General features: G+C 46.4%; 1 protein-coding gene across 1 annotated transcript in view; it reads left to right on the top strand.

Annotated features, from left to right (window-relative positions):
- The first annotated feature begins 3,523 nt into the window (after positions 1-3,523).
- The window catches only part of LATS2 (large tumor suppressor kinase 2), a 62,949-nt gene continuing 43,411 nt past the window's right edge, over positions 3,524-23,061 (top strand). The window contains exons 1-2 of the mRNA XM_039503883.1: positions 3,524-3,735; positions 14,034-14,568. Of these exons, the coding sequence (XP_039359817.1) occupies positions 14,230-14,568 (339 nt within the window). The 5' untranslated portion in view covers positions 3,524-3,735; positions 14,034-14,229. The remainder of the gene's footprint in view (positions 3,736-14,033; positions 14,569-23,061) is intronic.

Genomic DNA, 23,061 nt, shown 5'->3' with positions numbered 1-23,061 from the left:
AATACAGTTGTTTAAAAAGGCCCAATTTGTGACTCAGCTAGCATGGTGGCACTGGAACATAAAGGAGCACAAAGCTCCCTTCATCATGGACAGGCCTACAGGAGTAGAAGAGTTCCACAGAGCCACTACTTTCCAAACCTGTTCAGGTGAGTGGGAGGAAACAGAATGTGAAATGGGTGGTGCCTTGGCCATCCCCCTCCACCCATGCGCTTGGCAGCAGATCTGCACAAGTGTATCAAGTAGGAACTGGAGCATGCTGTGCTGATTATAGATCTGACACAATTTACATCCTACCCAGAGCAGCAGAGAACCATATTACCCCTTCCTCAGGGCAGATCACTTTCTTATGCTCTAGCCCTTGAATTAATTTTCTCTTCTGTGCAATGATACTGTTTTTACTCTATAACTCTACTGTCCTACTATGGAAAACACTAGTGGGAGGGGGAACCTTGGTAATACACAGTAGTCCTGTGTTAAAATATGGTTTGGTCTTTATACATTCAGTAACTGTATAGTTGGGATGAAAACATGTTCTAGCCATGTTCTGAACTCCAAGACTAGTATTATTGAGGCATGTGGTTAATACATACACCTCTACCCCGATATAATGCGGTCCTCGGGGGCCAAAAAAATCTCACCGCCTTGTAGGTGAGACCGTGTTATATCGGGTTCAGTCCAGACTGGACCGGCTTCCCTGGCAGTGATTTAAAGGGCCTGGTGCTCCAGCCCTTTAAATCACTACCCGAGCCCGGCTGCTGTGGGGAGCCTCAGTCCCTTTAAATCACCGCCGGAGCTCTGGCAGCGGGGCTCAAGCAGTGATTTAAAGGGCCCGGGGCTCCACATGAATTCGGATATAACGTGGAAAAGGAGCGGGGCTCGGGTGGCACTTTAAAGGGCCTGGGGCTCCCCGCTGATTTACCGCATTATATCTGAATTCGTGTTATATCAGGTCGCGTTCTATCGGGGTAGAGGTGTAGTTTGGTCTCATTGTCATTGCAAAAGTGAATTGTGTGTGGAGATTATGAGTTTGTAACAGGTTGTCCTGACATTTTCTACAAGATAGATGTGACCTTTCTCTCTCCCAACCCGCATTCCCATCTCTCTCACATGTGCAGCTCTGCTGTTGGAAACCAAAGCACAACAGCTTTGTGCTATTACATGAGACCCAGAAAGTGAAACTGCTTAAAAACAGAAAGTGAAATAGTCCAGTCTAGTTTCACTGTCCAAATTGATTGAAATGCAAAAAGCAAACCATGTTAATGGTGAAAAATAAATTAGGTGGTTTTTTTTTTTCAAATGACAAATGTAGATGACATTAGTGTCTCAGGTAAAGGAAATTTTGATGTATAGTATGTGATTTTGATTGTGACAGTGCCCCTTTAAGCCAGCCTGAGCTTTGTCAGGAAAAGGTCTCCAGCAATTGAGCAATACCCTAGTTTAGGCAATCACATTGCTATGCTTCATTGGTTAAGCACAGCAGTAATTCAGAAAATGAAGCCATGCTGCATTTCTCATATTAATTAAAGTTTGCTTCAGTTTTGCAGGTATTTGAAGATTGCAAAATGAACCACTTCAGCCTGCTGTGCTCTGTCGATATTGCAATCTGCTATGAACCATCCTAATGGGTTTCTCTATCTCCCTTGAGGTTAGGGGTTCCTTCCCCCCCAATATATTTCAGTCTGTATTTCAATACACTATTAAAAGTCTGATATGAATTCATATAAAGTAACTGGCAGCCCTTCAGATGAAACACTGAACAATTTCTGTTCACCTTTTTCCTATGAGATATGGCAGTGTGTTTGTAGTCACTTTAAGTTAATTCCCTTCTCAGAAATAGGGATTTGCAAGCTGTGGCGACAATTTGGAGGAGAGAAACTGAAAATACAGAAGACAAGTGAGATTTAAAAAATGTTCTCAGATAGGGCCTTATCCTGCAAACACGTAATGTGACTTTACTCACATATTTCTTCTTGACTACATACAAACTTAACTTTATATATGCAAATACACATGCAGAGCAAAATCCTTCCTCCCTAGAAGAGACTTTAAAACACTGCCTTTAAAGTGAATCCAGAATGAAGAAGTCTCCCATGGACTTTGCAACAGCACTGCAGGATTTAATTCTGTTTTTATTACTACTTTGATTATTATTAATGTCCACATTTGCCACAATGCCATAAAAAGACAGTTTTGATGGGCCTGAACCAAATCTCCAGAGTTAAACATCTTAGTGTTAGGAGAATTTGGATCTCCATCAGAACTTGGTGTCAGGTCTCTATAATGGGCTAAAACTAAACAGGAATCCCAAATGCAAAAACTCTAGCACTTGTGGGAAGCATGCTCAGATACACACTTCATGGCTGACTGTTAGCTCTGTAATGAGGTTGAATTCAAACTGTGACCGTTTGATCCATATCTACCTAAAGGGAAAACTGTAAAGCCTAAGATTGCTTTGTCTCTTCCCAGCACCTGTTTCCAAGGCTTCTCTGTGCCATGGCAAGAGAATAAACTAAACCTTAACATAAGTTGCTGTTTATTAAACTGGGAGAATTGTATATTATCCACTATGTGACCCCAGACAAGAATAGGTCTCCAGTTAACATTAGACTGTTTTCCAGCAAGTTCCCAGTAGGCAGAGTTCCAGGGGTGGGCCAGGCCCTCATTCTTCTTCACAGTCACCTTAAATTGGACCTATCCCTTTGTTCTACCTCTCTCCTGTCCAATGCCATTTTCACCCCCTGGCACGGGACAGGGGCGGCTCTAGCCATTTCGACGCCCCAAGCACAGCGGCATGCTGCGAGGGGCACTCTGCCAGTCACCGGTCCCGTGGCTCCGGTGGACCTCCCGCAGACGTGCCTGCGGATGCTCCACCGGAGCTGCGGGACCAGCGGACCCTCTGCAAGGACGCCTGCGGGAGGTCCACCGGAGCTGTCTGCCGCCCTCCCGGCGACCAGCAAAGCGCCCCCCGCGGCATGCCACCCCAAGCACGTGCTTGGCGTGCTGGGGCCTGGAGCCGCCCCTGCCGAAGGAGCCCAAGATTCCCAATCAAACCTGAGTCTCAAGCCCAAAGGCCAGGGCCAAGCAGCAGACAGAGTGTGCCAGCTGCTCTCTCTGTGATGGCCAGACTCAGAAACCATAACCCTAACAGCCAGGAACTGTGGGGAAGTTCAGCTCTAGCCCCGCACTTTGCAGCTGGGCCCAGTCTGGAAGGGAAAGCCGGCTAGGGCGAGAACTCGCTGAGGTGGCTGCACACCCAGTTTCCGGGAGGGATGGTCCGTGTATGGACGAGGACAAAGGGAATCGGGGTGTCACAGGCACCAGCCCCTGGCTCCCCCTACACCCTCAGTGCCCCGGGGAAGCCTCTCGCCTCCGCGACACAGCAGCGGGCTCCCGCCTCAGTCAGGCGACGGCCGGGGCGCCAGGGCTCCGCCCCGCGCTTGCTGATGGGGCGGCAGAAGCCCCTCCCCCCGCTGGTATGTGAAGGGAGGGGGGCTGGAATGACGCGCGCCCGGGTCACGTGACGCGAATGGCATGCTAACAATGTAGCGAATGTCCCAACTGTGTCCTGCCGCTGCCGCACTCGGAGCCGGGGACGGAGACGATGGGGAGCGAGCGGCACCGCCGGCAGAGGCGCGCCGGGGAGGGCCCGGGCGCTGCTCCCTGACCCCGACTGCACAGCGAGGCGGGCGACGCGGGGGCTCGGCACTTTGTTCCCCGGCTGCCCCCGGACTGGAGGTGAGGGCAGGGCAGGGCGGGGCGGGGACTCCCCGGGGACGGGCCCGCAGCTCGCCGCTGCTCAGGGGCTACTCAGGTTCGCTCCGGGCAGCGCGCAGGGAGTGGGGCCCGCGGCGGGGGTGCTTGCCCCGGGGGTCCCGGCGGCCGCAGCAGAGCGCGCCCCGGAGCGGCACGGGCTGCGGGGCGAGGCAGGGGGAGTCCGCGCTCCCTGGAGCGAGGCAAAGGCAGGACCCGGAGAGGGCGGGCGCGCCTGTGCTGGGGTGGGGGTAGGAGTCACCTGGGGGACTGGCGAGGAAGAGCAGGACCCGGGTCAGCCCTTGCTGGGCGACAAGCGGGACTGAGTGCAAGTGTCTTCGAGGTGGGCAGGGGCAGCTGGGGGCTCCACACCCCGGGACGGTGGCGAAGAACCGGACCCGGAGGCGGGGAGCAGAAGTTATCGGCGGAGGTGGCCTGGGGGGAGTCGGCTCTTCCCGGCGGGCGGAAGGGAAGAGCCGCGGCCAGTGCCTGGGTGGAGGCGGCGGCTCTAGGGGTTGGGGACTTGCGGCTCCCTGGGGTGACCGGGGACGGGCTCCGGGGCCCGCCGGGTGGCTCGGCCGCCGACGAGTGCGCGCTCTGCTTGCGGGGATCGCCGGGCGCCCTCCCCGGTGGCCGGGGCTGAGCCGGACTCGGGCCCGTCCCCGCGCTCCGGTCCGCGCCGAAGAAAAGGGACGAGAAAACTTTGGAGCAAGTTGGGCGCCGGCCGGGGCGAGCGTCTGAGCGGAGCGGGCGGCCGGGGGGAGCCGGGCTCCCTGGGTGTGTGAGCTGCAGCGCCGGGCCCGGGGCTCGCTCTGTCCCGGGCCCGAGCGCAGCCGGGGAACGTGGCCCCCCTTGGCAGCTGCGCTCCGCAGTTGCTTTCCGACATTTTCCCGAGCGCTGCCTCTGGAGCAGAAATGAACGTGACAGCCCGGCCCGGGAGAGGCCCCTGCCGGCCGCCTCGGACACGCACTTAGGCCTCAGTGCCCCCAGCTGACTTTCCCCTACCCCAAATAGCAGCAGCCTGGTGGCTTGTCGCTCTGGGGAGGACGTGCCTGGCTCTTTTCCCGGGGGTGGGGGCTGCGTTTCCAAACAGACTCTTTACACGTCCCACCTGCTCGGAGTGTAACTCTTACATCCCGGAGCTCTCCCGGCTCCGTCTGCGCCCGTCCCCGTGGCCTCTGGGCGCCTTCCATTTCCTGCTTAACAGCTAAGGAAAGTGGAGTAAAAATGTGTGGTAGATTTGATTATACTTTCGGGTGGGCTCTCACCGCAGCACTTTGCCTAAAGAGGTTGTGGTCTCTGTACAAATTAACTGTGGATATTGGGTCACTTTAGTCACCTCTGCTGTTTAGCCACCCAACAGTTTGGAGCACTTTCTATTTAGGGTGGGCTGGTGCAATGCCCGAGAATGTTGTTCGTAGGGTTTCTGTCTGCTGAGAGAAAGTGTGGTTTGATTATTTAGATTGAACAAGGGACTTTGGAATCAGGACTCCTGGGTTCTGCTTCCCGTTTTCCACAGACTTGTTTGTTTTGTGACTTTTAGCAGGTCACGTAGGCCAACATTTTTATTACCTCAGTTTTTCAGTGCCCAACTTGAGACACCTTGAATTTGAGTTTTCAGACGCTCAGACCACCCAGAACTTCAACTGAATCAAGGGGTTGGGTCCCTCTGAAATTCAGATCTTGACTATTTCAAGTCAGTCACCCAAAATCAGAGGCCACTTTTAAAAAGTCCTGATTGAGCCTCTCTGTATCTCATCTGTACAATGGGTGTAATGAAAAATAACATATTTGGAAAGTGCATTGAAATCTTATATGACCAGCACTATGAAAATGTAAAGTCTTGCATAAACTCTTTGCAAGATATAATCACTGGCTTACAACATGTTGAATGGGTAAGTATGGGAATTAACTTATTTAAACTTCTAGCTATTTTGGGACCTATGTTTATGGTTTTGGCAGGGTGCAAATCCCCAGTCCACGGGGACTTCACAGTAATTTTGTATGGTACTGTTAGTGGGATAGAGGAGAGTGAGAGTGGGAGAAGTGACATGACCCTGCCTTCATTCCTACTCCTCACTTCAAATATGCTGCTATGGGTAACACAGTATTATTATTTGTATTATGGTAGCATCCAGAGATCCTGAGATTATGCCCTCTTGTTCTAGAAGCTGTACATATATTTAGTAATAGACAGTCCCTTCCTCAAAGAGCTTACAGTCTAAGTAGACGAGACCAGATAGACAAGCAGATGTCTCTGCTCTTGAAACATAAAGCTGATCTTCAAGAGCATGTGTCCCAGCCCCATATAGTCACCAGTTGATTCTCCTTTCCCCCTTAGTAGCATTTAGCCTGTGTCAGTAGAGGAACAGGGAGGCAAAGTTAGATCCATAGATTCCAAGCCCAGAAGGGACCATTGTGATCATCTAGGCTGACATCCTGTATAACACGGGCCATAGAATTTCCCCAAAATAATTCCTAAAACAGAACTTTTAGAAAAACATCCAGTCTTGATTTAAAAATAGTCAGTGATGGAGATTCCACCATTGTTCCAATGGTTAATATTCTCACTGTTAAAAAAATTATACTTTATTTTCAGTCAAGCTTAAATTTACAACCATTGGATTTTGATACCTTTCTTTGCTAGATTGAAGAGCCCATTATTAAATATTTGTACTCCAAGACTAATCCAGCCACCCCGTAACTTTCTCTTTGTTAGGGTAAATAAGTGAGCTCTTTGAAGCATGTATCTGGGGACTTTGGGGCAAAAAAAACCCAGAGCAACAATGAATAAGAATAGCAAGAAAAAACAAGAAGAGAAGGGGGAAAAGAACGAAGACAAAGGAGTGAAAGAGAGAACAGGCATAAGAAAGTAGGCAGGGCACCTGTACCTAGGGCATGACACGTGGGGATTTTGGTATATGGGTGATGACCCCCCACCCCACCCCCACGGTTCATCTCCAAAAAAAGAAGTCATGAGCCACTGTGCTTGGCAGGTGTGTGTATCAACATACATATGGATCCAGCTCAGATGAACCAGCATGTGGCTTTTTTTATTGGATTTTACTCAGAAGATGGAGTAAAACTTCCAAGAGAGCTGGTTTAGATACCTGGGCTTGGTCTACACTACAGCATTAGGTGATCTGATTATGTCAGTGTACACACTACAGTCTTGCTCCTGCCGATGTAAGTGCCATGTTACATCAACATCATAACTCCATCTCCACGAGATGCGTAGGGCTCATGTCCGTGTAGTTAAGGTGACACAGTGTCTGTGTAGACACTGTTACTTACATTAGCTGCTGGCTGTCATTCTTGTCAATTTCAGGGCTTCATGATGGAGCTGTGAAATTTACAAGAAAACTGGGCTGTCACTGGGGCAGGTGGGTGCTCCAGTTATAGCAAGGCTGCCCCCCGGGCTCACCTCTCCCAGCTGGGCTGCGTCTGCCCTGCTTGGGATCCAGCTGCCCCAGCTCCTAGCCCAGCTGCTGCCTGGGTTCCCTGCTGCTGGAAGCACAGGTCTCCCCTCCTTCCCCCTCCCTTCCCCCAAACTCCTGGCTCCCCACTGCCAGGAGCTCAGATGTCCCCCTTCCCCTGGCTCTTGGCTCCCCACTGCCTGGAGCCCAGCTCTTGCCCTCCCCCTGCCCCCTCGGTTTCCTGGAGCCCGGCTTCCCCTCTTTCCCCCCCAGGCTCTTGATTCCTCACTCCTGGGCACCAGGAGACCAGCTGCTCCCTGGCTCTTGGTTTCCCGCTCCCTGCTGGGCTCTTAGCTTCCTGCTCCCGGGATCTGCCCGATGCTGATGCTGAGCTCAGAACTGGGAGCTCAGCTGCAGTGGGGAGCCAAGAGCCTGGCAGGGGGGCAGCTGGCAGTGGGGAGCTGTGCGTTGGGCTGAGAGCCCAGGCTCTCAGCCTCCAGCACTGCCTCTCTTAAGTCAGTGGAAGCACTCCTGGTGAGAACACGCAGCACTGACAGGAGGGTAGTGTGGACATGCCTTTCTTCGATATATAGGCCAGCAAAAGTGATAACCCATCAGCTTGTGTGTTTTCGATGTGGGGCTATTCAACAATACCTTTGTCAACACTAGAGCCCCCTATTTCTATATGGCTCTGGGGATTAATTAATTCCAAGGATGATACACAGCTCTGCCTCATTTGTTGACAATGCAGATTTGATCTCTGCTCTAGAAGAATACTTGAACAATATTGTCAGCTGTATATGCCAGAACTTAGCCCTGGTCAAACAGAAGTCTTGTCATTGGTTACTCTTGCTCCCTGTTTTTATTCCTGCTGGTTGAGGGGATTGACTGAAAGGCGATAAGTGAGGTTAAGAATCTTGGTGTTGCTTTTCATCACGCCCTTTCCAGAAAAGCCATGTGGCACAAAGAGGTATTTTTCAGTTGTGATGCTTGCATCTGACTTAGTTTATGACAGTAGTAGACCTTGCCCCAAGTCCTGTGCAGCTGCAAGCCCCACGCCAGAGCCTGGCAGCTGCGCCACAGCGCCATCCAGGACCACCTAGTGAAGGCCATCGCCCTGCACCTGGGAGAGATCGCCGTCAATCGCGCCATCCCCGACACCGACAGCCCGCTGCGCCCGGACATCGTCGTCACAGATGAGGAGCGGCAGAAGATCATCCTCATCGACGTGACGATCCTGTTCAAGAATAGGACCCCGGCCTTCCGTGAAGCCTGAGCCTGCAAACTCAAAAAGTACGCTCCCTTGGCTGACACCCTGCAGACAAAGGGCTACGAGGTTTACTCTGACGCTCTGATCGTTGGGGCCCTGGGTGCCTGGGACCCTGTAATGAACGCGTACTTAGGACCTGTGGGGTGGGCCATCGCTACACGCGGCTCATGAGACGCCTAATGGTCTCGGACACTATTCAATGGTCTAGAGACATTTACACAGAGCACATCACCGGCCACCGCCAATACCAAGAGTGAGCCGGAGTGACTTCGTGCACCCACAAGGGGGAAGAGACCTGTAAACCTCCCCTGTTGGACTTTATCCCCTGAGCCCTGAACCAACCAAACGGAACTCCACCATGTGAGGGTCATCCTATCCCCATTACCCAGCCCGCTTATTTATACCCATGGCTGTCTGTAACTTTTTTGTATGAGTGATGTACCCTCACTGCTTTCTGACTGTACCTTGATCTCACCCACCGTATACCTCGCATTGGGGACATTGCAGACTATATGTTATGTGCTGTCCAATACCAAAATACTAGCATCCCCCTATACTCTGTATGTTACCCCCGATGACCAATAACTGACGTTTCAGACTCTCTGTATCATCTGTTTTTAAACATTTTCTAATAAAGTTTTAATTCTGTGCCCTTGGGATGGCAAGATGTTATTATTGCTGCCTTTTTAGAGGGCTCACAGAAGAGCATTCCTGTCATTTGCAGCTTGTTCAGAATGCAGCAGTGTGGTCTGTTGTTTTTTCTCATTGGCGTGAACAACCACAATCCTATTATACCTGTCCTGCTCTCTACATTTGCCACCTTTGACATGTCAAACTAATTTAAAGATGGAACAGATGATTTTTAAAGTGACTTTTATTGCTTAATAATAACTATTATTTTAAAGTATTGTGAGCCCTCCTCCTTGAGGCTTATTCTACTTGTGCTCTGACCACACCTTTTGTCTTTTAGGGATTCTGCCTTCTCACCTTAAATTGTTAGGGGATTGTATCTTTGTTGTTGGGTCTTTGGAGAATGGAATTCTCTATCCCCTGAAAATTATTTTGGTTCATTTCTTCTATAAAACACCTCATTACTTTTCCATTTAAAAAGGTTTTTGGTGACCATTCTTATTATGACACGTTTAGAACTTTTTTCCCCTCCTCCTTTTCGTATTAAGACACCATCATTACTTTTTTATTTTGTATATTAATGACGGTAGCTTTTCATTGTATTTTAATTTGTTATGCCATGCATTTGTCCGGAACACCTGCCTGGGGAATATAGTTTAAATTCAGGTTTCAGAGTAGCAGCCGTGTTAGTCTGTATCCGCCAAAAAAAACAGGAGTACTTGTGGCACCTTAAAGACTAACAAATTTATTTTAGCATGAGCTTTCGTGAGCTAAAGCTCACTTCTTCGGATGCATAGAATGGAACACACAGACAGGAGATATTTATACATACAGAGAACATGAAAAGGTGGAAGTATGCATACCAACAGGCAGAGTCTAATCAATTGAGATGAGCTATCCTTAGCAAGAGGGGAAAAAAAAAAAACTTTTTGAAGTGATAATTAAGATGGCCCATAGAAGGTGTGAGGAGAACTTAACATAGGGAAATAGATTCAATTGGTGTAATGACCAATGTAATGTAATTGGTGTAATGGTTGGGTCATTACACCAATTGAATCTATTTCCCTATGTTAAGTTCTCCTCACACCTTCTATTTCCTATGTTAAGTTCTCCTCACACCTTCTATGGGCCATCTTAATTATCACTTCAAAAAGTTTTTTTTTTTCCTCTTGCTAAGGATAGCTCATCTCAATTGATTAGACTCTGCCTGTTGGTATGCATACTTCCACCTTTTCATGTTCTCTGTATGTATAAATATCTCCTGTCTGTGTGTTCCATTCTATGCATCCGAAGAAGTGAGCTTTAGCTCACGAAAGCTCATGCTAAAATAAATTTGTTAGTCTTTAAGGTGCCACAAGTACTCCTGTTTTTTTTTCAGTTTAAATTCAGTGTATCTGTTTGTTTGTCTACTACCACAACCTCTGTCGGTATTTATCAACTAAAAAAAAAAAAAAAAATCAACTCTACAAAAATTGTTCTAACTTGCTGTAATGAAGGTAACTCTAACTTATTTATTTGGGGTATTGTAATTTAGTAATGGACAAAAATTATTTGAAGAGAAGCTTAATGGTGTTTAATCAGAATGATTTAAAACACAAATAATTTTGCAAAATGATTATTTGTGATTGTAGGAGCATGAGGTGGACACTCATTTCAAAGACAGATTGAACGTTAGAAGGATACTGAATTTTCAAAATTGGGATAGTACAAACTATACAGACATGCTTATAAATATAAATTGATATTTTTGATATTTAATTCTGTGGTTTTTTTAAAAAGTACAGCACAGCTATTTCTCCCCTAAAAATACAACTAAGTCTACCATTTATGAAGGTCACAGACAATTTGTTTTCCTTTGCAGATCTGTAATATTTAACTGCTATTCCAATACTCGGAATATCTTGCCTACTAAGTTAACTTTTCTTTCTGCTGGAAAATATAAAACACATTTACAGTTATATGGTGGCTGCTGTTGCTATTCTCATTCATGCTGTAAATGTAATGCTGATCACTCAGTTAGTTAATGCTGCTAAAACAGAAAGAAAGCTCAAAAAGTTGCCAGCTGACTTGACCCAGCATTATTAGAATCATGCTTTGGATCATGGGCCACAAAGCTTCTTTCAGTGAGACATGTTGTGTAAGCAAGAGGCCAATTCTTGGGTTACAAGGAGTTGGAGGAATTGCATTCCTCTTTATCACATCCCATGCCTGAACATTGGCACCGGGTCTGAGAGAAGTCCTTGTTTGTTCTTTCTCCTAAACCCAGCCATACGGTGTCTGCTGCTGTCAGGAAAGGGAAAGAAAACACTGGGTAATAAATTGGACTGTACGTGTAATTTTCATCCATGAAAGGCTATTTAGTTATGGTGTATTCCTAAAATGGCTTCAATAATATTAAGTGCCTTTTATTTATTAAAGTCCATTTTAGCTGCTATTATCACCTTAGGGGGACCAAATCTTACCCTCAGAAACCTGCATGCGCTTCCCCACGCCCCTGACTGCGTTGGCAGCCACACTGTGTGTGTCTGAGCAGGATTTGTTCCTAACTGATGATTGAATTGTTGTTTAGGAGGAAATATCACAGTATGGATGAGTAGCTTTAACCCTTTTTCTCATCACAAACTTCCTCCCACCATTAATTGCAGACTTAGACACAAACAACTTATTATTAAGGATTGCAGGACACCACCAAGAATTGGGGGACAAAGAGTTGGAGATCTCAGGTTGAATGCAGCTCTCATATAGTGTATCCCTGAGTCTGGTACTAGGTCATCTGGCTAACCACTAAGGCACTTTTTTTTTTTTTTTTTTTTAATTTTAACAAAAAATGTTTAGATAGTGACGACCTACCATGGATCACCATCGGGGTTTGAACCTAGGATCTTAGCACCAAAGCACAGAGGTCTACCACTTTAACTAATGTGTAATTCTAGATGATAAGTGTAATAGGCTATCTTCTGTGTGTATTAGCCGCCAGAGGGTCATGTGACACATTATGTGAGGATGTTACTCCTGTATGATAATCTAACATATTAGTTAGTGCTGCCACTGTTTAAAGAGATGCACAATCCTACTGGAGACTTGGATTTGATTCCAGTATCTTGTTTTCCCATTTTAAAAGGGTTCAGCCCATGGTTAAGAGGAAAGGCTTTATGTCATCTTCGCTATCCCTTGATGTGAGGATGATGTCTGCCACGGGGGTTCATTGGTGGGTTTTTAGGTGGTTGAGGAGCCCAATTCGCGCCTTGCAGATTTTCCCACAGAAGTGACAGGTGTGATCTTGGAGGAGACATAGTTGTTGGCTGGACTGTTGTATCCTTTCTTTCCTCCTTTGTCGCTTTTCTGTCTCATAAGCACGTCTGTTCTCCTCAAAGTGAGCTGTGGCTTGGTGTATGGTGCCACTGTGTTCTGTTCTGCGCTGAGTCCTCCTAGTTTATGTCACTCAGCCATGAACCCTCTTCCAATTAGGGAGTGATGTTGGGCTTCAAAGATAGACTTGTCCAGACCCCCGTGGCCTTCACGATAGTGGCCAGCAGGATGGGCGATGAGGATGTATGGTGTAAATCTGGAAATGTTCTCCAAGCTCTGTGATGGTTTCATTGGCCCCTAAGTTGGAGAACAGTGAGCAAAGTTAAAGGATACATTTGATTTAAAGCCCTGGCAGTACTCTTTTGGCAGCCAGCTAAAGATGAGAAATACTATAGTTTTCACAATAGCAGAAGTTAGAGTTAAGGGTCCGTTGGGCACTTTGATATAAGCATGTGAAAATGATGGATTATAATCTTTATGGAAGAACTCTCCTTTTGAGGCTAAAACTTTCAGCCAAACAGTGGCAGCTGCAGAGGTGTGGAAGCAGTTTCAGTAGTGTGGTGGATCTTTTAATCTTCTTTTGAATCTTCTATTTAATATTTATTATTATGGTAATGGCAGGAGACCCCCATCAGGGTCAGAGCCTCATTGTGCTAGGCATTATATAAAGACATATGATGATACAAACACCCCACCAAAGAGCTCAGAAACTGAATTGAGTGTCCTTTCGTGTGTCAGAGTAAGCATACTTGTGATTGACAAGCTAGCAGTCTTTCCTTGTTTCCAGATTAGGATTTTTATTATTTGTCACTACTCATCTTAATTTAGATTCGGCACCTTTGCTCAAGATTAGTATGCAAAAACCCTATGCTGCAAGAATCAGATTAGTTACTCACACTAAGTTGTACCTGACTCAGTGGAGCAAGGTATTACTGAAGGAGAGTAAAGTTCTTCATCTTCAAGATTTATTTAGATGTTAAAGAGGAATGTCAGAATGTCTTGTTGCTGCTGACCTTGGTTTTGAAATAGTAGGAAATGCTATAGTTAGAGTTGTCAGTATTGCCATTATAAATCTCCTTTTCTGGGATTTATAACTCAGCTATTGTAAGACAAACAAGAACTTTTCTTCAGGCAAGATTTTGACATACAAAGCCTCAGCATGAATATACTCTTCGCTAACTATGAAATAAAAGATAGATTTGGCCTGTTTCTAGTTATGCAGCTGTACAGGAAACTTGCCACCAAGCTTTTTAAATACAGTGAGATTTTTAAAGTTTTAGGTTGTTGGTTGTCAGTTTTTGAAAACTGAAAATATTTTTGGTTTTTGAAAATCAAAAATTTCCAGAGAAATAACTCTTTTCTTTGAAAATTTAATTTCTAAAAAAGTTCATTTTACATTAAAAAAAATTTTTACCTGAAAAATGTTGACCAGTTCTCATCAACTTTGAGATCCTTGAATGGAAAACAGATAAGTGAAATTTATTAAATGATGTTCAGTTTTGAGGACTGGTATAGTCAGGTTCTACTGCTTTCAGGTTCTACTGCTTTCACTGGGTAAACTGCCATTGTCGTCATGTTGAAGTCCCTTAAGAGGCAAACCATTTAAAACAGGCAGAAAAATGTGTGAGACTAAGTTCATATTTTCTTTTCTGTTTCAGGTACAAACAGTCTGCACAATGATGATTCCAGGGTTTTTCATTCTCTGTAGGAGCCATGAAGATTGTGAACTGAACTAAACAAATAGTTTCCACTCAATGTTTTAAGGATCATCAAGAGAGGAACACTTATTTTAAAACTACTTTATTCTAAAAAGAAAGAAGATTGTATTTATGCTGAAAAAAAACTGGATTAACAATGAGGCCAAAGACTTTTCCTGCTACAACTTATTCTGGAAACAGCAGGCAAAGATTACAAGAGATTCGTGAAGGTTTAAAGCAGCCTTCCAAATCGTCAGGTCAGGGATTACCTATTGGGCCAGGCAGCGAAACTTCTCTGGACCCTAAAATTTTAATAGGGAAAGATGCTGCCAGGCAGCAGCAAATGAGACCAACAGCCAAGTTTGGACCTTATCAGAAAGCACTACGAGAAATCAGATATTCTTTGTTGCCTTTTGCTAATGAGTCAGGCACCCCAGCATCTACAGAAGTAAATAGGCAGATGCTGCAGGAATTGGTGAATGTAGGCTGTGATCAGGTACGTATGAATTTGGGGAGAAGGAATGTTACACTGGGTTTACAGCACGTATATGTAAATCTATGGAAATTATATCAGCTGGTGGTTGACCCAAGGAAATGTTGTCAAATGACAAGCGCTGCTGATTCTTCTAGCTGTGTCAACTGCCTTTGCTGCTGTTGGCCATTAAGTATGGTTGCTGTTGCTGGAAGCTTTAGTAGGGTAGATGACTTATTGTTGAGTGGATCTGTTTCTTCCTTTGAGTAATTCCAGTGGGTAGCATTGGATGACCATTAATCTGTCCCATGGGCTGTCATGGGATCTCAGAGGTTTCTGTTCTGTCACTTCTGTCTTTTATCTTGTTGGTGTGTCTATGGGCACAGTAGGAGTAACAATAGGATGTGTGCTGGGGTGCCTGAAAGACACACATGACACTCAGCTGTTCATCTGTTTCATCAGAACTGGACAGTGCAGTTCAATGGTTTAGCTCAGTGTTTGGCCATACTGTGACTTGGATAGGAGTTAGCTGTCAGAGACTTAGGTGCTTTTGAAAATTTTACCCTTAGTGACTTACACCCTAAGTCTCATTGACTTTCAGAAGCAAACGGAAGAAAGGGACTATGTCTGGCTCCTTAACTGAAATATGCCCACTGTTGCATAGCCAGGTTTACAGAGGGGTTGTATGGGGGTGCAGGGTACACAGTGTGGCTATTTCTGTGTTAAACAGTATCTTTCATTGGAAGTATTTGACATATGTGCTCTGGAGTTGGCATCATCTTCCCATTTGTGTGCGGGTACAATTTGAGGTGTTGGTTTTGACTTATAAAGCTCTGGCATTTGTGCATCAAGCAGAAACACTTGTTTTTATAGTTCCCTGATTTAAATGGCAATGTGTTCTCAATCATGGTTCCTTGATTCCAAATCTTATTTCCACTTACTTGTCTATCAAAGCTTGTATTTACTGACCTTCAAGGCACCTTTCAAAGACTATCAACTTCTTAAAACATTCCCTGAAGTGGGGGGGGGGTTGCTTGACAAATAATTCATAATAACAACCATTGGCATTTGCTTGGAGCTGCACAGGACAGAGAGATTTAAACAGTCTCTGCACTAGTGAGCTTATGTTCTACAAGTTGGGTAGAGGAAGACAGGATGCAGACCCAGATGGTGATGGGAGGATTGAGGGGGAGCAACTAGATGTTACCTGGTCAGGTGGATCAGATGCTGAATTGAGTTCTCTTCCTGGATGCGACACTGACTTACTGTGTGAGCTTGTATGTCATGAAGGCCTACATTTTTAAAAGTCTGCACTCAGAAGTTCCTATGGCACTTCTGAATGCAAACACTTGATGCACATAAATGAGTGAAGGTTAAGTGAGCACAATGGGATCCCTGATTTGCACATACAAATTGGGTGTATTACAAAGACACATCATGCACACATGCTTTTGAGTGCAGACTTCAAAAACGTTCTGCTTTAACCACACTTCACTCATCTATAAACAGGGATGCTTGCCTATCTTTCAGAATGCTTTGGGACTTGTAGCTAAAAATGTTTCATGAAATTCAATGTAGTGTACTGTGTACATATAATTTTTTATAACTATTTTTATATACCAGGTCTCAGATATTGGCACAAGGTATCTGAAGTGCTGTACAACAATTAAAGTCAGCTCTGACTATGCTCACCTTCTCATAGGCTCCTTAGATCCTGGAGTGCATGTTTGTGGTTTTTCCTCCTCTCCCTGATTCCTTTCTTGTGTTTCACTTCTTTCCATTCAATTTCCCCAGTTGTGGCTTGGTCCTGTGAAGAAGATGCCATTACTAATGGCAGCCATATTCAATGAGTATGGCAGTTAGATCTGAACATCATCAGGGTCAGAGTCGATATAATCTCATGTTAAGGATTCCACAGCTGGTGTCCTGTTTCTGAAAATACTTTGTCCCTGCATCCCATAATCTTAACCGGTCCAATCTAGATGAAGCATAGATGTCTTGGAAGATTGTGAATGGATGGGAGTTCCTTGAGGTAGCTTGGACTCTGTTAACTGCTTTAAATGAGGACCCTAAATTCAACCAAATAAATAGCCAGTGAAGGTTGTGTTTTTACTCCTGCCTTTAAGTGCATGGCATGAAAATTGCTCCTTGGTGGCAGTCATGTTCAGCCCAGACGGAGTCTAATCTGGAGGTGGTGAATGCATATTTTGCAGTGGTTTTTTCTCACCTGAAAAGAACGGTTGTGGTTTCTCCTGTCTTTGCCCAGTCAGGAGGATGTACCATGCCACTTTCCCAATCCATGCCAGGAGTGAGTGTTAAAAAATTAAACAAACCACTGATGGAGCTAATATTACAGCTACGCAGGAAACAAGGATTTAGAAAATGATTTTATAAAAATTAGAAAAATCCTGGGCCTTAAATGGCCCAATGGGCGTGGGGTGGTGTCCCTCTTAACTTTCCCATACAGCAAGCCTACTCCTGCTCACTGTATAAAATACTAAATGATCAGGAGCTGAAATCAGTGATTTCCCATAAGTAAATCTAATGTAAGGTGTCCACACGGTTTTTGAAAACACTTAAATGCTGTGTGATGTTCATCATAATGGTCTGAAGAACTTCATTCTCACAATAGATCTGGGCTGATTTGGTTTGGTGTTGTGTTCCAGAGGAACCCTACTTCTATTGGACTATACTTGAGGGTGCAAAGATCAACATTTTCATTCTTTCTGGTCACTGGGCCAGGACCAGTGTTGGGAAGAAATCTATCCATACTAAAAGGAATTTTTTAAGGTCCACTACTAGGTACCTCTGTAGTATGTTTTCAGTTTAGCAGCAGTTATTAACACACCTATCGAGATGGATTGGGGGCTGGAACAATGTGTATAGTGGGGGTGCTGAGAGCCATTGAACCAAACTGTAAATCCTGTATATGATGGAAACCACTTCAAGCCAGGAGATGCTGCAGCATCCCCAGTACACCAAGTTCCAGCACCTATGGAGATGGAGAGAAATGCTTAATACCATTTGAAAGTTGAGCTTCCAAGCCATCAGATAGCATAAAGCAAGGGTTTTTAGCTCTCAGCTCTTGAGAGGCTCACTGCTAAAATTGTATTGGAATTCAAGCATGTGTGGGGGAAGGAAAGAAGATGGTAATCAAAATGATGCATTTTTAAAAGGGTACCATCAAGTTGACACTTGTTCAATTAAAAAAAATTAAAAGTAGTTTCAGATCACAATCACATTTTATTTTCTTTATTTTCACTGTTGCTGTGTGAAAGAATGACAAAAAGGAAAAATTGACTGCTGGAGAACTAGAAAAATAACTATATATAAAGTAAATGCAAAATTTAAAAAAATGTCTTTATGTTTCTGTAATTTTAGGTGTTGCTTGTAAAAACAGCTGGTAAGAGATTTTCAGATGGAGTTAGTATTAAAGTTGATTAATAACTGATGTTGGGTGCATCATTATGACTGTAAATTGAAGTTTAGATTTCCAGATTCTGAATTGCATAATATGCCCATTTCCAGAGTTGGTGGTGCTTAAGATATTGGGATGAGACCCTGGTCCCACTGAACTCAATGGAAGCTTTGCTATTGAATTCAGTGGATCTAGAATTTCATCCTGGATCTTAACTTTATTTTATATTAACCATAACCCTTTTAACAAATTACAATCCTGGCAGCTAAACGGAGTCATTCTTGCTAAATAATGACTGTTGTAGACATTACTTAAACAAATAGCATCTGAGTTGGAATCACAATTATTTCAGATCAGATAGTTTCAAAACTTGTAAAACTTGACAGCAAAAGGCATGACCTTACTCAGTGTGAAAGCATGTAGTCAAAAACACTGCTAATATAGTATTCCCCTTTTAAACAAAACTTGCTGGGCTTGAAAGTGTAGCTTTCAATCACTGAGCAACACTGGAGAAAGATTGTGGAGAGACGTCTTGCAGATCAGTAAGCCATTTGGAATCACCCGAGGCAATTACTGTTTTTCAGTTGTAGCAAGTAGATACAATTGAGCATATGATCAGATGCATTCCATCAGCCTGAAGGGGCTAGGTTTTTTTTTCTTGCCATACTTCAGAATTAAAAAACCCCTGACATAAGAATGTTGTTTCTTGTTCTAAATTATGTAAATACACACTGTTAAATAACTCTTTTATTTTACTTCAGTGGTGGCTGGGATTCACTTGGTGAAGATCCCTGGCTATAGTTTGTGTATGTAGTTTATTCTTAACAACAGTAATTCAGAATTTTTCTTATGCTCTGCACTTAAAAAATGACGCATTGCAATGGTCTATGGCAGGGATCGGTAACCTTTGGCATGTGGCTCGCCAGGGTAAGCACCCTAGTGGGATGGGCCGGTTTGTTTAACTGTCGTGTGCACAGGTTCGGCCGATTGCGGCTCCCACTGGCTGCGGTTCGCTGCTCCAGGCCAAAGGTGGCATGGGAAATGGCAGCCAGCACATCCCTCGGCCCGCACTGCTTCCCGCAGCCCCCATTGACCTAGGCCGGTGAACCGCGGCCAGTGGGATCCGCGATCGGCTGAACCTGCGGACACAGCAGGTAAACAAACCAGCCCAGCCCACCAGGGCTCTTACCCAGGCAAGCCGCGTGCCAAAGGTTGCCGATCCCTGGTCTACGGTGAGCAGTATGATTCATGACGTATGGAATCTCTGACAGCTCACTTTACCTTTACAAATAAAACGCACACCTCCTACGCTTTGCCAATACCTGAACATTCCTTAAGGGCGGCTCTCCCCTTCAAACTCTAATTATGGTGTCTTTCAAGGAATTGGAAAGATAAAAGATGTTTGTGGGAACTCTAATATATCTAATAGTATCAAGCTGACCATCTTGACATCTTTATTACACTGAGGTCTTGGAATTCAGTTACAAAGTTTTTTTTTTTTTTTTTTAATTGCATTCCAGGATCCTTTGATGTTTCTATCATGGATTTCATTTTTTTGAAGAGAGTACTATTTCTCCACTTTCTCCCCTCCCCTTGGCAGAGGCTGCCTTTTTTTGGGGGGGTGGAGGGGGAATCACTAACTCAGCAGTGCAATGGGCGGGGAGGAAGGGGGTATCTAGGGAGCCCAGGCCACCCCCTCCACATTCCCCTCTCTCTAGCCATAGAAGTACTAAAAAGTCACATGAACGTCCTTGAGCCGCAATCTCCCCTTCCAGAGCAGGCCTGGAAGTGGAAAAGAAGGAGGAGACAATGAGGAGATGGCAGCCTGGGGTTCTGGGAAGTGGGGAGCCAGGCTTGGTGGGTCTTGGCGGCCAGAGCCCCAGCTCCAGCCAGTTTCTGGCAGTTCAGTCAGCAGTTCTTGCCCTCCTTCAAGAACTGGACCCAGGTGAGAGAGACCAGTGCATATCCCACCAGAGAGACCGGGTCCTCCACCTGCCGTCCTTTTCTCTCCTCCCCAGCCACTCATTTGGAGAGACCAAGACAGGATGGGATCTCTTCTCCTCCTCCATTCCCCTCCCCAAACCAGAATGACTGGGACTGGATGGGACTTCTGCCACCGCCCCTCAGAAGGGATTCACACCTCTCACGCCTGGACCTGGCTCCCTGTGTCCTAGAACCCCAGGTCGCTGCCATCTCACACTGCCTCCTCTACTTCTTTCCCTCAATACAATTACCCCTTCTCTGGATCCAGGAGACTGGTTCGCTGCCCTCAAAATGGAAGATGTATACTTTCACATAGCAATTCACCCTGCACACAAACGCTTTTTAAGGTTCATGATAGACCAAAAACATTATCAGTTCAGTATCAGAGGGGTAGCCGTGTTAGTCTGGATCTGTAAAAGCAACAAAGAATCCTGTGGCACCTTATAGACTAACAGACGTTTTGCAGCATGAGCTTTCCTCAGCCCCACGAGTGTTCATCAAGTGCATGTCGGTGGTAGCAGCCTTACCTCAACGATTGGCTGCTCAGGGGGCACACCAGAGAACAGGTGGAGTCACAGGTCCATCTGACCACATCCATGTTCGAGAGACTGGGTCTCCTCCTCAACGTGAACAAGTCCACATTGTCTTCGGCCCAAAGGATAGAGTTATCGGAGCAGTGTTGGACTCGGTCCAGGCAAGAGCAAGCCTGCCAGAGTCCCGATACCAAGCCACGGCAAGCAGCATTCGGTGCATGAGAGAGTACACGACCACTACAGCAAGGAATTGCCTCAGTCTCCTCGGTCTCATGGCGCCCTGCATGTATGTGGTCTGACATGCCAGGCTGAGACTCAGGCCTCTACAGACATGGCTTGCTTTGACATACCGCTCGGGGCGTGACAGCCTGGGACTAGTGGTCGTGGTGCTAATGCAGGTGCTAGAGTCACTCCAATGGTGGCTCGATGCTCGAGTAGTCTGCTAAGGAGTCCCCCTCGGCGTCCTTGTCTCTAGTTACAGATGCATCAGCTCTAGGTTGGGGCGCACATCTGGGAGATCTGTGAATGCAGGGCCTCTGGTCACAGGACGAGCTCTCTCTCCATATCAGTTTCAAGGAGCTCAGAGTGGTGCAACTTGCATGCCAGACCTTTCAGTCTCATCTGCAAGGCCAGCACGTGGCAGTCCTGACGGACAACACCACTGCAGTGTTTTACATCAACTAACAGGGTGGAACCCAGTCCTTGCCCCTCTGTCAGGAGGCTCTGGGAATTCTGTATAGGCTATTCCAGTCACCTGGAAGCATCATATCTGCCAGGAGCCCAGAATGTGCTGGTGGACCACCTCCGCAGATCCTTCCACAGCCACAAGTGGTCCGTCCAGCCGGACATCATTCACTCTTCTTCCAGAGACGGGGGTTTCCCCAGATCGACCTGTTTGCCACTCGGAGCAACAGGAAGTGCCCAGTGTTTTGCTCCTTCCAGAAAAGCAGCCTGAGCTCAATTGCGGACACATTCCTGTTACCCTGGGGAGGCCATCTGCTCTACACCTTTCCCCCGATCCCTTTCGTGCACAAAGTCATACTCAAGGTCCGCAGAGATGGGGCAGAGATAATTCTGGTGGCCCCAGGGTGGCCTCGACAACACTGGTACACCATGCTTCTGGATCTGTCGGTCGACACTCCGATCACATTGCTGCTCCTCCCCAACTTGATCACTCAGGACCATGGTCATCTTCATCACCCAGACCTCTGGTTCCTCCACCTCATGGCCTGGAAGCTTCATGGCTGAACCCTATGGAGCTCCTCCCTTACCTGCTCCAAGCACAGGTCTTACTCGGCAGCAGAAAGCCCTCCACGAGGGCTACATACTTGACAAAGTGGAAGAGGTTCATTTGCTGGTGTGACCGGCGTCGTACATCCCCACTTCAGGCACCATTACCTCTTATTCTGGAGTACCTTCTGCACCTGAAACAGCAAGGCCCGGCAGTGTCATCTGTAAAGGTACACCTGGCGGCTATCTCGGCTTTCTACCCCGAAGTCTCTGGATGCTCCATCTTCGCCAACCCCATCATTGGATGGTTCCCCATGGTCTGGATCAGCTAAATTCCCAGATTAGACAGCCTGTTCCTGCGTGGGACCTTAATTTGGTCCTCTCTGAATTAATGGGGCCCCCATTTGAGCCACTGGCAACTTGCTCCCTTCTCTACCTATCGTGGAAGGCAGCCTTCCTAATTGCCATCACATCAGCAAGAAGGGTGTCTGAGTTAAAAGCCCTTACCTCCAGCCCACCTTCTACAGTTTTCCACAAGGACAAGGTGCAGCTCAGACCTCACCCGGCTTTTCTTCCCAAAGTGGTATCACATTTCCATACCAGCCAAGACATATTCCTGCCTGTGTTTTATCTGAAGCCTCATGCCAGTAGCCATGAGCAGAGGCTGCACTCCTTGGATGTTCGGCGAGTGTTAGCCTTCTATATCGAATGCACCAAGCTGTTCAGGAAATCGAACCAGTTGTTCATAGCAGTGGCTGACCGCATGAAAGGCCTACTGGTCTCATCCCAAAGAATGTCTTCCTGGATCACGTCCTGTATCCACGCGTGCTATGAGCTGGCCAAGACACCAGCCCTGGCACTTATGGCCACAAGGGCACAGGCCTCATCGGCAGCATTCCTGGCCCAGGCCCTGATACAAGAAATCTGCAGGGCAGCAACTTGGTCCTTGGTACATCCGTTCACCTCATACGACATCGTCCAGCATGCCAGAGATGATGCAGCTTTCGGCAGAGCGGTACTCCAGTCTGCGATTCCATAACTCCCCACTGCCTACGTAAGGCTGGGGAGTCACCGGATTGGAATTGATATGAGCAATCACTCGAAGAAGAAAAAACGGTTACTCGCCTTCTCGTAACTGTTCCTCAAGATGAGTTGCTCATATCCATTCCAAACCCACCCACCTTCCCCTCTGTCGGAGAAACCAGCAAGAAGGAACTGAGGGGGCGCCGGGTCGGCAGGGTCATATATTGAGTGCCGTGAAAGCACCACTCCAGGCGGCTCCACAGCCAAACCGTTGGGTGCTGCTAGGGGAAAAACTTTCCGACTGTGCATGTGGTGTGCACACACCTGATT

This window comes from Mauremys reevesii, linkage group 1 (assembly GCF_016161935.1).
Source record: "Mauremys reevesii isolate NIE-2019 linkage group 1, ASM1616193v1, whole genome shotgun sequence".
Taxonomy (NCBI): Eukaryota; Metazoa; Chordata; order Testudines; family Geoemydidae; genus Mauremys; species Mauremys reevesii.
This window is presented reverse-complemented; position numbering and strand designations above follow the sequence as displayed.